We start from the raw sequence: 17,853 nt of genomic DNA on the forward strand, positions 1-17,853 counted from the left end.
AAAGACAATATAATTAATTGTGTGGGAACCTACGATGTTTGTGATAATCTTTCTTATAGATGTTACGATATTGTACAAGACAAGCAGGAAAGTTAATTGTGCTTGAAGAAAACTCAGGGGATCATCAAAGTCACAAGAATTTATCCTTTGGGCATCAAATTTACGGCAACTGGAATGGACATTTTGACTGGGCTAGTTTTCAGTGGGCAGTTTTTTAGGCTTCATGTCAAAGCTATCACTAATTGGGCCCCAGTACATGCATATAAACCCTGCTCTGCCCTATTTTAATGTTCTGGGCTTTCTGTATCATTCAGGGTTTTTCAAATTCTAAATGTTTTATATAAATATATATTGACTTATGCATATGCCCGTTCATGTATCTCTTTTTAAAATATTCTTTCGTCTATCCAGTGATTTTTGGCGTTGTAAAATTTACACACGTGTGTTAAAACACGTTTTAAAAATTACCCATCTTTAAAAAAACATGCCATATGATATCTAATTTTACTACCTGTGAGTGCACAAAAACTGTTTGTATGTCTTTGTTTGGTAATCCATAGCACAAGGACAGAGGTGTAGCCACGACTTTCATTTGTTTTCTTTTTATTTAAAGACTAATGCAGAGAATCAGATTCTACAGGGCCATATCATAACCAAAAGAAACAAAAGAAAACATTTACAGGAGGTTCACCATTTCATCTACATCCACCAGAATCCTTTGTCAGTATCATTGAACTACCAACACATTCCTGTGTACTGTATGTGTGTATGTGTGTTTGTGTGCAGTTTGAAAGTGTGTTTTCTCGATCGATGTCCATATGGTTACAGTCTCACTCTAATATCTCTTACCCTAATCAACTTTTGTGCTTTAGAAAATTAGTTGTTTTTTTTTACATTTCAGTGAAAATCAAAACATATTTTGCTTGATAAAAATACAAGAAAAAACTCCAGTAGGTATCTAGGAATAACCAAAGACTCAATGTTGAAAAGCAAGTGCTGCTGAGAACTGCAATGGACCTCGCATCAAACATAATGAAATAAATGACACATGTGGCTACAAATGTGATATTTACATGCATATGAGTGTGAAGGTAAAAGTTGGAAGCTCATGATTGCACTGTGCCTCATATTTCACATTCTCTCTGTGGAGCATTACATGTAGCAAAACCAGACCTGGCTCAAAAATATTTGTAAACCATCTATAGCATTTGTTTGATCCTGTTTGGAGTACAAGATAGGGGCTTAGCAAAGATATTCCCAATAGAGAAGTGTACAAAATTCATTTTTACTCAAAGTCAAAACTCTCTGGCGCTCCTTGTAATATCATTGAGCTGAAAGCGAAAGATGAACAAAATGATCTGTTTAGCAAAATAACATTTTCACCTGCCTCCTTTTTTTTTCTTTTTTCTTTGCAATGACAAACAAGCTCAAGAAATGAACAGAAATATCATTAACAAGGTGATCTTGTTACAGTTTTGCTCCTGGTTTCTCAGCTCAATCAATTTATTGCATTTCTCTGGAGGAAAAAGTGCAATCAACAACGAAAGCCATTTCCCCTTCAACCACCGACAAATCCAAAGCGCAAACAAAAGTGATAATCCACTGCTTTCTTTGATGTCACCCTGTATAGCCATGGTTGAAAGGAAAAAAAAAAAGCTAATGGGTGCACAGCTGATATAAAAGCTAAGCTTTTTTTATTTCTTTTTTTCTATAATAGCTCGTAAATCTGAAACACAATGGTCGGGGAGAGAAGGTCGATGTTGTGGTTCAAAGCTGTCCTTGCATAGCACAAAGCTGACTACATAAATGTAATGTTATTGTTTTTCTAAATGTGCAAAATGCATAACAATAGGTTGATAATACAAACAATATTCATCATCATCTTAGCTAATATCTTCATTAATAGAATCAAATACTGTATGCATTATGTATTTTACATATGTATATATATTTTTTTTCTTCATAATAATAAACATACATACAATAGTTTAGAATTCAAATATCTTTATACAACTCTTCACTCTGAACTTTGCAGTTCCTTGACCCTCTGCTTGTAGGTTAAGTGGCTGTTAACAGTAGACCGCTTGCATATGCTTGCAAAGATGTCTGCTATCAGGGGGATAGGTTCAGTATTGGTCATAATGGTAATGCAAATAATAACAATAGCAACAACCACCAATCTCTTTTTCATTTCCCGTTAGCGTGATCTCTTCGCCCCAGTGCACAAACACACAGAGAACACTGCAGTGTTCTAACATGCCTTTTGGCCTGTTCAGTGCCCTGTAAAACATATTCAATAAAGCACACCCAGAACCCATAATGCAATGCAATGCATCCCCCCACTCCCTAACAAGAAATGCTGTGAGATTTTGTGAGACAAGAGTAGAGTGGGAGGCCAAACGCTCCAGAACCAAAGTTGGACACAATGCAATGTCTGTTATCTTTAGACCAAATCTAAATAGATTCTAGATGTCCATGTGTAGTATACAGATGAAACTACAATAAGAGAGGGGTCAATGTAAAGCTACAATGGATATTACCCCAGACTGAGTGTCAGGTTCAGGTCCTAAGAAAAGCCCTTGCTAATTAATATTGCTACATTAACATAATTTAAAATGGACTGTTCAGAAACCTCAACGTGCCACATCAGAGAAGAAGCATTTCCGTAAAGTGTGTTTTTTTTGTTGTTTTTTTTTAAGTAAAAGAAAAAAAAAAAGAAGAGCAAGCAATGTTCAAGACAAAAACAAAAGCATTCTTTTCACATTTGCGTTAGTTTCTGTTGGTTTGTCTCGGAAGAGGGATTGACATCATGCTACAAAAATATATTCATCTTCGTCACTATCGTAGAACTACAAGACAAGTCCTCTGTGCGAAACACAGCACCGGCTAAAGCAAGATTACAGTGCCACTTCAACTCAATGTCTCCTTTCTCTCTTTGTCTCTTTCTGTCTCTGTCCCTGTCTCTCGCTGTTGCTCACCAACAAGCAGCAACAAATGAGTCCAAACGGGCATGTGATACTGAAGGCAGTGTAGCTGGTACTTTCTGAGTGTTATGTCTCAATTTTGAACTGAAAGGAGATGGGGACTATGGGTCAGGGGACACAGTGGGATGGAAAATACAGACGCGCCATCAATCAACAAAGTAGTAGCCAGCTTGGACTCTGACAATGGAAAAGGCACTTCTCCTACTTCCCAATGTGCCCCACCCCTCTTTAAGAGATGACAACTGTACTTTGCTGTGAGTGGCGTTTCGACCAACGAGACCCTCACCATGAATAAAACCAACAAAATACATAAATAATGAGTTTTTTAATTCTAAATGTAAAATGCACTCCAGGATTTGAGATGATTTTTACATTCTTACTTACAACTAGCCAATCTCAGTTTACACCGTTGATGTTGTTGTTGCTGTTGTTGCCGTCAGTGTGTACACAAACACGCGGTTGAATAATATTTTACTTCAGCGTGAAAGCAGCTCTGAATGGGACGCTAACTTGGTGAGAAACAGTCACTTAAGCGTGAATTAGACCAGTATATACTTTTCTTGTAGAAATTATCATAAACAGAAACAAAAATAAATGAAATAAAAAAACTTTACTCTTCCATGTATTCAATAAACATACCCTTTAGTTACACTTTGCAAAGCTTAAACATAATATTGACATCTCTAACACTTGATAATATTTACAACGCTGAGGAAGGAAATTAATATTTTCAATGCTGAGCACAAAGATGGTTGAATTTTTGTTTTGTTTTTTACCCCTAAATAAATGGTGTGTCCACTGAGACATGTTTTATTGCTATTGCAGAAACCCTAACATATTTTGAAGAATGACATAATTAATCTCATAAAACATCTACAGAGAATTGAAGATATTTTGACAGAGACTGAGCGTACCATTTTGCTGCTGATATCAAATAAACTAAGCTATCAGTCAATGTGGATCTGTAGTTTGAATAAATAAACATAAATAATAAGATGCCCTGCCCATGCATATACACAAGTGCCTTTTACCATGTCTGTGATCCCATGTTTAAATAAAAAAAGATTTAAAAAAAAGAAAAGAAAAACAAAAGAAAACAAAGATAGAAACGAATGCCCCTTAACAAGTTTGGGCTATGTGCAGTTGTAGAATAGCATTCTCTTGGCTATATATTTATAGTAGCATTTTCTTAATAGCATCACCCGAGACCTGAACAACACCCTTTCAAAAGTCTGTATCGCTATCGTTCTTTTTTTCTCTATATAGTTTTTTCAAAATCTTCAAACTTTAGGTAAACATAGAAGCAATGCAACGACTGGGAATTCAAACCAGCATGGACACCATGTTTGTCTGAAAATAAACACCTTTTATAGAAGGAACAAGAAAGAAAATGAAAAATAAAAATTACAATTATAATTTAAAATGAATGAAACATGGATTAGTGTGGATTCATCCCCTGCAATTTGGGCTTCTTATTCAAGTAGGTAGCCCAGTAGACCAAGTTAAAGGTTCCAAAGAGCAGAGGGAAGGCTATTCTGGCAATCCTGTCTATCTTGCTCACACTGTTAAAGGTCTTCTTGGCCTCTGGAGGTTTGGGCTTTGGCTCCTCCTTGGGCTCAGTTGGAGGTGGTGGTGCGCTTTTGGCAATAGTGGCCAATCCAGGGTCCCTGGCAATATTGGGGGCGAAGGCTGTAGCAGTGGCAGCTGGGTAGGCTGTAGTGTTGTTCTTCTTGAGGAGAGACTCCTTCTTCTTCTTTTGCTGATTTTGTTTGTTGGAGAACACATTGGGAAAAGTAAAAAGGATACAGATCAGATTTAAAAAAAAAAAAAAAGGAAAAAGAATTTTATGTATAAATGGCAAAATTACTGATGTGAATGTGTTATACGGCATCCTGCTAAATATTTAGAAAAGCAGTGGTTATTAAGTTGAGAAATATTAATTCCTTCCATCTGCATATTTCCTTAAACTCAGCAATCTAAGAATCAATTCGGCGATCTGTTTTTGGTTTTAAAAAGCAGCCTGGAGATTGGAGGAGTGCGATGCTGCTAACTGCAAGATAGAGACAAGTGGAGCAGAAAGCACAAGATGAACACTAAACTATTAATGTTCACGTCATGTTACTCAAATTGCATCTTCTATGAGATGAGGTGGCGACAACAACTAAATGTTCTCTGCCTGGCTTAGATCACTCAACAGCTAAGTGCTAACTGTCATGGTGAATGACTCAACAGCCTATACATATCATTTCTAGAATCATATTTTGGTAACTGCATCTTGTGTTTCCTTTTCTGCACACATGGATTTGCCCTCATTTTACCTGGGGGCATTTTGAATTTTGTGCTGGTAAAACAAGGGTAGACACTGACACTATAACTGAATAATAATAATAATAATAATAATAATAATAATATAATAATATAAATAATAATAAATAATAATAATAATAAGATATAGAAGCACTTCAAATACCTTCTCTGGCACCACACTTTTTCCATCCCAGGCATAACCTCTCTTGGTGAAGTAGTTGACTGTGGCAAACTCAATGAGGGCAGAGAAGACAAAGGCATAGCAGACAGCAATGAACCAGTCCATAGCTGTGGCATAGGCCACTTTAGGAAGAGAGTTCCTGGCGCTGATACTGAGTGTGGTCATGGTCAGGACAGTAGTCACTCCTGCAGGGAGATAAACAGACAAGATGATATGTGAAATCTGATGAAACGTGAAACAGTTCATTTGCTATCCTTATGTATTTGTGTGCCATACATGTTGGCAAAGAAAATGTGTGAAATAATACAATTCATAGCAAGTTAAGAAGAGAAAATTGTTGCATAAATGTCAGTGTACTGATGATCTAGCGTTGTGCAGAAACAAATAAATTCTATATATAAAGACTAAAATGGAACAATCTTAAGGTACTATCATATAGGGACTTTGCAGGGCAAGTTTTTTCTTGGATCAAACGAGCAAGCAGTTCTTTCACATTAATCTATGTGAGCAGCTGATACAGTCTTGCAGCTTGTGCTTTTAATAGACTCAGAAAGGCAGAGATGTCCACAGATGCAGCTGGAAGATACACTTGGCCTCAGAGATATTGCTGCTGACTAATAGAAGGCAAAACAGGCTCTCTAAATCTGACCTGAACACCAATGCACAAGCAGTTACAATAAAATGAGCAATGAAAAAGCATAAATTCATAAATTTGAGGCATGTTTTTAACCAAAGTGAGTCATATTTAGAGGTGCGTGTCACCCCTGAAAAACCAAACAGCTATACGACGACATCAGCTATTGAACACGGAGATGAGACACTGTGCGGCGAGGGAGAGGAACTGGGTCAGAGCATATCTAACGACGATTGCGATGCTCATCATAGAACAGGCTACTGCAGATGTTTACACACCAAATAACATCATGCAGCAAACAATATACCAATTCAGCCAGAGCTATTGGGAAGGGAGCTGACAAACAGCTGTCCTGCACAGCAGTTATAAAAAATGCAGACTGGACCCTCCCACACATGTGGAAGAGATGTTTATGTAAAAACACACATGTAAATGACACCCCAACACTTCTTTATTTTAAACTTCAAAGATAATAATCCTCAGTTGTCTTTTTGGAAATTGTTCCTTACTGCTAAGCAATCTTCTGGTACTTCATCACTACAGAAATACACTATAAAACATGTAAATTAATGGAATATAACTAAATTTTACAGTAGTTTTATGTGTTTATTTAATTGTATAACATAGCTCTGTAAAATCAAGGTCATTATCTGTAAATTAACAACCAAAGTGTTATTTTAAGTATTGCCAATATACTTTGTTACTTTATTCAATGCGTTTGATCATGATAACTCTGTAAAATCTGTAAAATAACAGAATTTTCAGTCAATATTCTCCAAAATATTGACTGAAAATTTCAATCAAGGTGCAGTTTCTTTCTGTGTAAATAAGGAAAGAAAATTAGGCTACCCTACAGAGTGTGCCTACATACATCTGTGAATCTTGTTAAATATATTCAAAGACTGTGTTAGCGAACTGCTCCGTTCGAATCTATGACAGGTCATCAGGTCTTAGCTGATTCTCTTATGCAGCATTTCTCATATTTTTCACCTCTCTTCCTCATTGAAGGAATGGGATATACAGGTCACTGACTTTAACATTAGTATGTACAAATATATCAAATCATACCAAGTTCACAAGTATTAAGATGATGTGAAAAGGGGAATTCTGCATAAGCATGAAAGAAAGATTATAGAGAAATATTTGTTCTGAAAATCAATAACTGGATTGTTTTTTGAATTTAATCTATTTTATTGCACAGTCTAAAGAAAAAAAAAAAACTAAAGTGTCAGAAAGCTTCTGTATTGGATTCCATTATGTTGTACAGTGATATTATGTCCAACACCTCCAAATAACAGAAGCAGCTGGTACTGAGTTATTACATGTGTCCTACAATGTTACTGTTTCCCTTCAGAATTCTTCTCCTTCTTCTTCTTCTCCTTCTTCTTCTTCTCCTTCTTCTTCCTCCTCAGCTCTGATGAAGTGTTAAATGATGAATCACAGATCCCTCATCTTCCCACTCTCTTTTCACATGCTTTTGGCATTGCTGACTTGGTGCTGTGACATGAAGCATAAAGGATGATTATTATGTTCTCATTAGTCAGAGCCAAATAAATGATTGGTCACCAGCCATAACTGAACAAGACACCTCTGATGGATGTACTGGATCTGCATAGTAGGTACACGGGGTGCGTGGTCACACATTTCTAATGTTCATTTTGGCTCCAAAGAGAATAACAAATTAGTGGGTCAGAGTTATTTATTGTTAAAATGTATTTTTGAGCCTTTCACTGAATGTTCTTAAATCAAATGTCCCTCATAGCTTATTTGTTTGATTAGACTACAAAGGATGAACATAAATAATCAAAAGTAACACCTGCCTCATCATCACACATGGTATAATTGCACTTGGCTTGAGCACAGCTTGAACAAATAAAAACAAATAAATGACAGCTTCACATGAGGCAAGGGATCCAAGAGTGATGTAAAAAGGGAGAACATGAAGAATGAAGGTAGCCCCAGTGATGTAAAGTATAAAATACATTTTTATGCTACAGTAAGTGTATTAATACAGTTATGTGATGTCATAAAATCCACACATGACCACACTCTGCACTGCACCCGCTGCTAAGTAGGACATTGAATGGTTTGTTGACATATTGTTATGGGCATGCATGGCAGCAGGAGATATGGACATATTAAATAATGCTTAGTCATGTATTCATCCCAGATTTCCATACCCTTCCATCTCAGCTCAGAACTATGCTCATATAGAGCTAATTTGAATTAGCTAAATGACATTTTTGAGGGATACATGTTGCATTTTTAGTAACATGTTACAAGAAAATGAAAAAAAAAAAAAAAACACCCACCCACAAACAAAATCAGGTGCCGAAGTGATGAAAACACAGAACTTCACATTTTGTTCTGTTTGTTTTCCCTGAAGTATCTGCTCAAGCCAAATTAAGCATGATTAATGTGGCAAGATTACTTTAAGGTCACTAGAAACACTTGGCTAGGGACAAACTGGTGTTGGATATAATAAAAAAAAAGTAGTGCTTAAAGAATTCGACTTGAAGCTTTAATGTCAAAGCTATGTGCACACTACTATCTGCAACATATTTCACTCAGCTATAAAGGTAGTTTATGCATTGGAACTAAATGCTTCCAGTTTACCTAAATTGCTGCTACAAATTACTTACAAATGTAGGATGTAGAATAAACGCCTACAGTGCATCACATTAAGGTGTCATGCGACTGGAAGCACCAGCTTGGTGTCACTGTTTGAATCTTTGCAGTGTCTTAAGATTTCCACTGGACTGTGACTCCAACGTCAAGGTGTCACTGCTTATGAAGGTGGTTGCCAGAATATTCTCAACTGAAGAACTGCCAGTGCGAAGTGATTTTTTTGCCAGCAGTCATGTGAACTTTCAATGCATGTTCTGAGCTGCAGAGGTAAGATGGAGTGAAGGAGGACGATAAGTGTTCAAAGGGATATATGTTATGGGAAATAACCGGATAACCCAAATACATGTGTGGGAGGAAAATCAAGCCCTGTGTGCATGTAGATCTGTGGGGTACAGTAGCAGCAAGGAATGAAGGCGGGGAAGGTGGAAGGAACAGATAACAGAGTGGTGTCAATCCATCAGATATTTTGTTTGCCAGTAAATCAGTTAATTTTGTGAGGGCGGATGAAGGCAGCACCACTGGGTATTACACAAGTCCTCGCAAAAGTGCCCCGATGCTTGGAATCATATATACTTTACTGTGTTTGACAAGCTCTGTTGTCATGGAAACAAGTCTTCCAACTCCTCCAACGTCTTAATACCACAAGAGAAAAAGAAAAGAGGAAAACATTCGGCGCTCAGATTTGGAAAGATGCACAAATTTGTCATCATTAAGTGTTAGTTAGCTCTGTTGCTTACACGTGTGTGTGTGTGTGTGTGTGTGTGTGTGTGTGTGTGTGTGTGTGTGTTGTGCTAACTAGGTGGACAGGTATATGTTTCCTGCTTTCCGGAAGAGCGACCCTCCTTTGTGTCTGTTTAGTGATAGGCCTACTTAAGAATAATTTTGAACAGTAGTAAGTTGATTCATTAGAACAGAACAGAGCTGGTTTTAAATGACTCCATTTGACATGTTGTAACTGATAGACCTGAAGCTTTGAAGGCTGTTAATGAACAAAGCCACTGATCTGGAAAGTTCTAACTGGATTAATAGTGGTGTAACTCAATTCTTGAGAGTTCCTTCCACTCAATTTAGCTCAGTGTGCAGAAGCAGTGACACTTGATTTATATGATACATATCTTCTAACAAGGTTTTTGCCTCTGTTTGCTGACTCGCTTTCAAATACACACATACAGGGTGATGGGGGGGGGAGAAAATGTCAAGACATACTGTAGAGAAAGATGGTGCCAGAAAGCAAATTCTGGGAAACTAAATTAGAGATTTGAGGTGATGAATGACAAGGTGAGGCAGACTATTTTAAGGTGGGGAGGCTATCACTGCTACTTTAGGGAGGGAAAAGTTTGATATGACTAGCTACACATAGACGAACAGTCCATTCAAATGTGTATTTTTGGAGAATGTTGGGCAGACAATGTCCACTTGGTTAATAGATTTCTGACACGAGGTAAAGCTTATAGAATTTTGATTTAATGTCTATCACGGCAATCAGTCTGATAGACTTTTAGTGCTCAAGTGCCTGTAAGAAGCCGCTGCAGATTAGGAAATAAATTGCTCCGGGCATGGCTAAAAATAAATGAATATGCTCTTTGAGCACAACTTTGCTCATCGCTTAAGGTCAAACAATTTATTCAGCATAAGGTGCAAAGTCATTGTTTATTGCTATTATTGATCTTTGTGACAATTTATGGTTTGCTCTGTTGGTTCCAATTTATAGCACTTGATTGACAGCTCTTGAATGACAGGCTTCAGCTAATCTGACCAATCTCAAGCCAGTGAGTAAAGTGTACTGCTCAGCCACTGGATCTCAGCCAAGCCACAGATCTCAAATCTCTGTGGGGGAAAGTGAGCCTTCAGGAAAATGGTTAGTCTCTCTCTCTCTTTCTCTTTCTCTCTCTCTTTCTATCTCTCTCTCTCTCTCTCTCTCTCTCTCTCTCTCTCTTTCTCTCTCTCTATCTCTCTCTCTCGCATGATTTCTGGTTCCGGGCAGAAATGTGCCTCCGACAATGTTTTGACTGAGTGGGCAACCAATCAAACATGACAATCAAAATGTGGGGCTAGGTCAAAAGTACGTTGTGAAGCAGGAAGCCTGCTCACTCAAAGAAAACATAGTCCCTTACCGTATGTGTGGCAGAAATGCTGTATCCTCACCTGACGCTAAAGAGGGCCTTGCAATAAAGTTGCTGTTAAATGAGCTGTTTTACAAAGCGTTTACTGGCACGCACGACTACACCTGAACAAGGACAAGTACAGACAATACTTGTTGCTCATTTGCAAAGACACAAATACTGTTTTATTCTTTAACAGGCTGTTAAAACAGTTCTTGTGAAACTTGTTTTTCTTCCTGCACCAACTATATCTCTTACATACAATGCAATGCAATGCATAGAATCAGGGGAGGATGTGCCGGTGGAAAGCAACCACAGGATCATGACTTTGAGACAAACATTTTGTTGAGCTTAGGGAAATAATATAAATGTCCTATCTGAACCTTCTAGTCAGCATTGCCTATTTCAGTATTTATCCATGATCACCGTCTCAAAATGTTTTCTACTGTAGCTGCTTAAACATAACCATGAAAACATGAATCGCGTTTCAGTTATCTGTAGTTAATATTGTCGGGGAAACAAATTAAACTCCAGGAAAAGAAATGTCTTGCACCAAAGAAAATATATGCTGATGTGAATAAGCTGTAGGATATAAACCTATTTTTAGAAGACAGGATTGTCTGCACGCATATGACAGATCATTTTAGTCACACTTGAGCATTTTCTTTTTTTTTCACTTGCATGAACATGTGGATGCTCAGCTGCATCCTATACTAATAAATTAGTGAGGATACCACTGTTGTATAACTTGTTGATGAATGAACATGACTGCTGTGTCGGGAGTTGTCAAACAAGTTTCTATATTCCCTCAACCAGTCCCAGGAGCGAAGCTGTCTTTTCTGGATGTCTATCAACATCTTCCGCTGTGCTGCAGCTACTCATTTATTCATACCTTATCAATAACTGAAGCCTCAGGAGGGCCAGGCTCAGAAATACATTACCTTCAGCACCACTACGTCACCTCCCATTTACATAAATAGAGAAATAAATTGACATGTTGATTGGCGGGTGAGTTAAATGACTGCGCCAGCACCACAGCTGTGGGAACTGTGTCTCACGCACACGCACACACGCACACACACACACACACACACACACATACACACATACACACACTACATAGCATAGCACTGTCTTCAATGTTATCAGCTAGTAATCATCAATTTATGAGGTCCCGCTGGCACACAACCAGTATGTGCACATATAGAAAGAAACACATGAACTAACTGACACACACGCACACACACACACACACACACGCACGCACACACACACGCATGCACGCACACACAAACTCAAGGAGTTGTTCCGTAATGAGCAGATATATTAAACAGCAACATGGGAGAACCAATAAATACCCAGCCAAACGCTCCTAAAGAGGAGAGAAGGAAGCAAGCTAATCTTCTTAGCACTGCTGTCCCTGACAGCTCAGATACAGAGAGAGAGAGAGAGAGAGAGAGAGAGAGAGAACACCAGCACCAACGCCAAATCAGCACCATCGGTGTTTTTTTGGTTTTCATTTGAACTGCAAACAAATGAATTGCCAATAGTTTTTCCACCACAAGGAACTTGCTATAAACTAATCAGCCCCTTAATCGGCACAATGATAAATATGATAACTCTACCCACTGCTGTGTTTTTAAATTGCCTATTCATCTACAGGGCAGGCTTTAGGAAAAAAAAAAGATTTAGTGCAGGGGCTGTGCTTCATAGACACAATGTAATTTAAACTGTGTTTTCAGTGCTGTATTTGTTCACGTTAATGGATTTTCTCTGTCAGCTTTGGACATCTGTGTTGGAAACACAAACCTGATCACAACTGTAGTAATAAGAGAACACATATAGCATTAGAGTAGTTGTTTGTTTACTCTTAGTATCGCTGCATCATTTGACGCACTGTGGTTCTGTCTCGAAATGAAAAGAGGGAGAAACCAAGCTGTGAATAGGTGTCTGCGGGAGGAATGACTAAAGTGCGTTTGTGCAGTTTAGTCATTTTTTACTTTTCGAACATAGAATAGGTAACATTGCTGACTTCATTTACATACTTGTTAAAATAATGGCTTTTTGTCATTCAGACATAGATGTCTTTGTATGTTCATGTTTCTCACACTTTTAATCAGGCGTGACAGGACCATTATGGAAAGAGCCATAATGCCACCGTAATGTTTCACACCTGGTGGGCAAGAGAGAGCGGTGGTACAACTGCAGAACAGAGGTTAATTGAAAAGGCTTCATACACCATCTTGAAGGAAGATGAGTGTTTTCCATTCTTTCACAGACTGCAGCAGTGATGGACTTTAAAACATATTCTGCTTTTTGAAGATCTAGTTAATGACCATCTTGGACATGAGCAATGCTTGTACCTGCTTCTCACAGTGAATCCCACTAATGCATTTATTTATTTATTTATTATTATTGGAGAATTCTGCAGCCTACTTTACTATGTCCAGCATAAAATGACAAGACGTTAAGTTGAGACTCATTTTATTCTTATTTGCCGTCATGTTATATTTGAAACGTGTAGCTGAATATTATAGCTGAAATATAACGTAAATTTAAAGACATTTTGATTGTCTGGATTATTAAACTAGTTGTGTTTTCCTTGTGCATAACAGGTAATCATAAAGAGACACATTTATTACAGCACTCTTCATAAGGCAGCACAATGTGTGCATTTAAAATCTCAGTGTACTTAAAAAAATAACGATGTAATTATGTTCTACATTAGTCTTTACATTAACGTGACAGCATTTCATTTACTTGTGCTGTGTGGGAAATGTTACTAGGTCAAACTTTGTAAAAAAAAAAAATACCATTGTGACTTTTAGGTGGTTCTCTAATGAGGTGCATTTCAGAACAGGACCCTACAGTACATCAAGTGTTATTTGTGTTTATCAGCACTCTAAAACTGCCCTCAGGTGCCTGCTTCAAAACTCTGACATCTGCCTGCATCACATCATACTCACTGAATGTTCAAAAAAAAACATTTACAAGCCCGACTCTTGAAATAATCAGTGCATTCAGCAATATAAAGTCACAAACAAGACAAATGGAGCCAGAAATGCTCCAATTCCTCACTATACACAGCGATCATTACCAGCAGTGACACCATAGTACACATTAGCCTCTGTCTAACATGAACATGTAACACATTATTCCTGTATTTACACTCAATGTTGCCAGGTAGCTTGTTATTTACATGCATTTTGCCCATGATTCACCACAATAAAAAACGTACCATATGTAAAAGCTTCTGTGTGAGGACAGCTCAGTGTACTCTTTCATCCTAATAGCACTAGACACATGTACCATGCTTTGATATACCACGTACATCCTTGACTCAGATGATAGCCAAAGGATTAAGATGGCAATAAAAGATCTTGATTGTCTGCTATGTCTTTTTAATGATACATTTACAGTGATATTGACACTGTAACCTCTTTGATGAACAGGCTCATTCATCTGCTGTCTCAGTTGATGCATATTAATCACACGAATGACCTACCTAGTATACCGGGACGCTGTGCTGCTCTGCGTCTTCATGAAAGCGTGCGCATGCGTTTATACAACTGCGTGTGTGTGCACATGCTGCATACATGTAATCTCATGAAGCAGAACCAGCAATGATAGCATGAGGGACACACACATGCCCTAGATAGTTGTTTGAATCTAATCTAGGCCATCCTCATTTCCCCTCGACACGTGACAACCACCGCAGGTAGCTAGCTGTGGCATACACACACACATATGCACTTGAAGACACCAAAACATTGCCGGAAAGAGTAGAAAAGGCTGCTGGAGAGACTGCAGAGATGCAAAATCTGGTGCATGCATAATGTTTCTGTGAAAGCTCTTTAAGTAGTCGACCAGGGGAAACACTGACATCCATGAGAAAAAGAAAGAGAGAGGGTGAGAGATGGATATATATATATAGTAATATATATATATATATATTATATATATATATAATATATATAGAATAGAGAGAGAGAGAGAGAGAGAGAGAGAGAGAGAGAGAGAGAGGGAGGGAGAGAGAGAGAGGAAAAAGAAGAAGAAGAAGAAAGAGTACAGGGCTAGGTAACTCAAGGACATTCTGCCTGCTGCTGTGCTTTGCTGCTACAGAGCATGCTGCAGACTAGCAAGAGCTTTCCTTTTGGGCAGTATTATGTAAGACCTTAGTGTGACAGACAGACAGATACACACACACATACACAGACACATACAAATGATCATGCACACATGCCCAGACACATGCACACAACACACAGAGGCCAATCTGTGCACACACACACACACACACACACACACACACACACACACACAGATGAACGCGTACATCGCACATAGGCGGACACACACACACACTTGTGGACACACATTCAGAGCACGTAAATCTAAATTCACACTGAGCCTCGTGTTTGAAATTCTACTGCAGCCAGCCACAACTGATTAAAGCCCGTGTTCACCTCATTGGTGCAGAGTCAGAATAGAATATTACAGAAGAGAAACGTCGTACACTGCATTTATATGCAACTTCTCATACGTTTTTTTTTTTTTTTTTTAACATTTAATATATTTTTTTCCAGGAATACTTCAACATTTTGGCACACGCATGCTTATTAGCTTTCTAGCTGAGAATTAGATGAGAGGATTGATACCACTCTGTGTTCACTGTGAGGTTGCCAGGCAACCAGCAGAGACACCAGGAAGTCACCGCACTGTTCAGCAAGAAATTGTTGCAGCATGTTGTCCTTTCCTTTGTGTTTGTTCTGTACACTTCTGCTTGTGTACAGATTAAACAAACAAGACAGAAAATGTAAATCGGCGTGCCTTGGAATGTTGGAATACTTTTCTTTTTTTTAACAGATCAGGCAATCTTTCTTCTCCTGTTTTCATGCTTTATGCTTTGCTGTGTTCATTTCCTAGCGTGCATCCAACTCCCACCAATAAAAGCAAATACACACATTTCCTTTAAATGGACAATTTCTGTCCACATCTTCGTCTACTATGTCAAGTAGATAACTCAATCAACACACTGTAGTATCATCGCTCACTACATAAAGTCATATTGTAACACAATAATAACTTCAGGGACTGTTTTTGATGTTATTATATATTATAGCAGCGCAGTTGATATTGTTCTTTGAATGAAAGCCTGATGGCCTTTCATCGTATTTTCCCCAAGAACAGATTTGAAACCTACTGATGATAGGCTCATTTCTCTACCCACAGATGTTTAGATGAGAGGAGAGCAGACGACTCACCAAAGACAGTCCTGGCAGGGACGGATTCTCTGTTGAGCCAGAAAGACACTTGGGACAAGATAACTGTCATGATGCAGGGTAGATATGTTTGGATCACAAAGTAACCAATTTTCCTCTTCAGGTGGAAGTGGGTCGTCATCACAACATATTCTCCTGTAGTCAGCAATCAAAAGACATGAAAGTCAAGAAAGAATTCGCAGATAAACGTTGTACTTCACTTTTAAAATATATGTATTTAGAAGATCTATTGCACCTGTCTATGTACTCAAAACTGTTTCTTTTTTATGTTTTGTTGTGTTTGGCCTTTAGTTTTTATTGAAGTTGAGATTTATTGGAACAGTTAGGGGTGTCACTCGTCAACAAATTCAATACTCAGGCATGATGCATTTCATCAGCACATTCAGACCCAGTCACAGAGACAATACGACAGTCAAAGGAACAGCACTGGGGTTTAATCTGGTTAGAACAATATGTTGATTTTGAGGTTTTTCAGGGACATAAATAACTGGAACAAAAGCAAACAAAGCTTGTTGCTAATAAAGCAAAGCATAGCTTGGGGGATAGGGCTGTCTCAAGCGTTACTTTCTGCCTGTAGCTAACATCACTGCAAACAGGTCACCCATTTTATGCTGTCACTAATTTTTGCCAGTATCAATTGAGAAGAGAGGAGGTGGGAAAAAAGCTGTAGTGGCCAGCAGGGAAATTATGAATCTGGGACATGGCCTGTCATATGAAAAGCGACAAACTGATGCCACTGAAGATGCAGAGGCACTGATGCAACATTTGTAGTTTCAATGTTGCAAAGGTAAACGTGACTATGTATGTATTGAGCTTAAATCTTTCACAACATCTTTGACCGGCAGTATGTCAAATGAATGGTTTCAAAGTGCAAAACTTCCCTTCAAAACACATACTTATTTCACAATAAACTGTGTGATTAAGAGCACATTGTGTCCTAACTGAAACCTACCTGTGCTGGACTGGACCACACCAGAATCCACACTCTGTCCCATCAGATCGTACTGGTTTAATCTAGATCCATCCTCTGCCACCACCACAGATTGGGCAGCCCCTCTGGTCCACACATACACAACCTCTGCTCGAGTGTAGGCATCTGACAAGGACAAACAGAGCGAAAAGTTATAAATTATTTTGCTGCCGGTTGTCTGTCGTCACGTGTTGCCTTGCAGGTTATTTGTATGGAGCTGTTAGGGGATGCCAGGTGGGAAAAAAACTGAAACGAGGTCTCTAGTTTTGTCTTATCTCATTTCATTTTGTCTCATCTTGTCTTCTCTCATCTTGTCTAGTCAGCTCACATCTCAATTCTGCTTGTCTTGTCTCATTTGCCATTTAAGCACATTATCCTTTTTTCACCTTGTTAGTGTCCGCTAACCTCATCTCAACTGTTTAATCTAATCATTTTTTTATTATCTAAGCTCATCCTGCCTCATATTTTGTTGTCCCCTCTCAAATATTTTAACATTTTATCACCGGAATGTGATGCCGAGTCACATCATGTCATCCCTCAACTTAAAAGAAAACAAACAAACATCATCCCAACAGGACAACATGACCTTAAAACAGTCAAGTCAGTCTTTCCTTCCCTCCGGCCACCCAACCTGTTAAAGCTGCAGTGTGGCTCGACCACTGCAGAGGAAAGGATGGCTCGACTGCAGACTGCAGCATAAGGAAGAGAGCTCATCACTGAAATATTTAGGGAGTGAGTTCAATTTAAAGGGGGTTGAAGCTCGGC

At 38.4% G+C, this 17,853-nt stretch overlaps 1 protein-coding gene across 6 annotated transcripts in view; it reads right to left on the reverse strand.

Moving 5' to 3' along the window:
* Positions 1-790: 790 nt before the first annotated feature.
* Positions 791-17,853, reverse strand: part of gabra1 (gamma-aminobutyric acid type A receptor subunit alpha1) — a 29,439-nt gene continuing 12,376 nt past the window's right edge. For all 6 annotated transcript variants that reach the window (XM_027273636.1, XM_027273632.1, XM_027273633.1 and 3 more), the window contains exons 7-10: positions 17,071-17,214; positions 16,101-16,253; positions 5,455-5,657; positions 791-4,743 (exon numbers count right to left, since the gene is read on the reverse strand). In XM_027273636.1, the coding sequence (XP_027129437.1) occupies positions 4,423-4,743; positions 5,455-5,657; positions 16,101-16,253; positions 17,071-17,214 (821 nt within the window). In that variant the 3' untranslated portion in view covers positions 791-4,422. The remainder of the gene's footprint in view (positions 4,744-5,454; positions 5,658-16,100; positions 16,254-17,070; positions 17,215-17,853) is intronic.

Source organism: Larimichthys crocea, chromosome XXII, assembly GCF_000972845.2.
Source record: "Larimichthys crocea isolate SSNF chromosome XXII, L_crocea_2.0, whole genome shotgun sequence".
Taxonomy (NCBI): Eukaryota; Metazoa; Chordata; class Actinopteri; family Sciaenidae; genus Larimichthys; species Larimichthys crocea.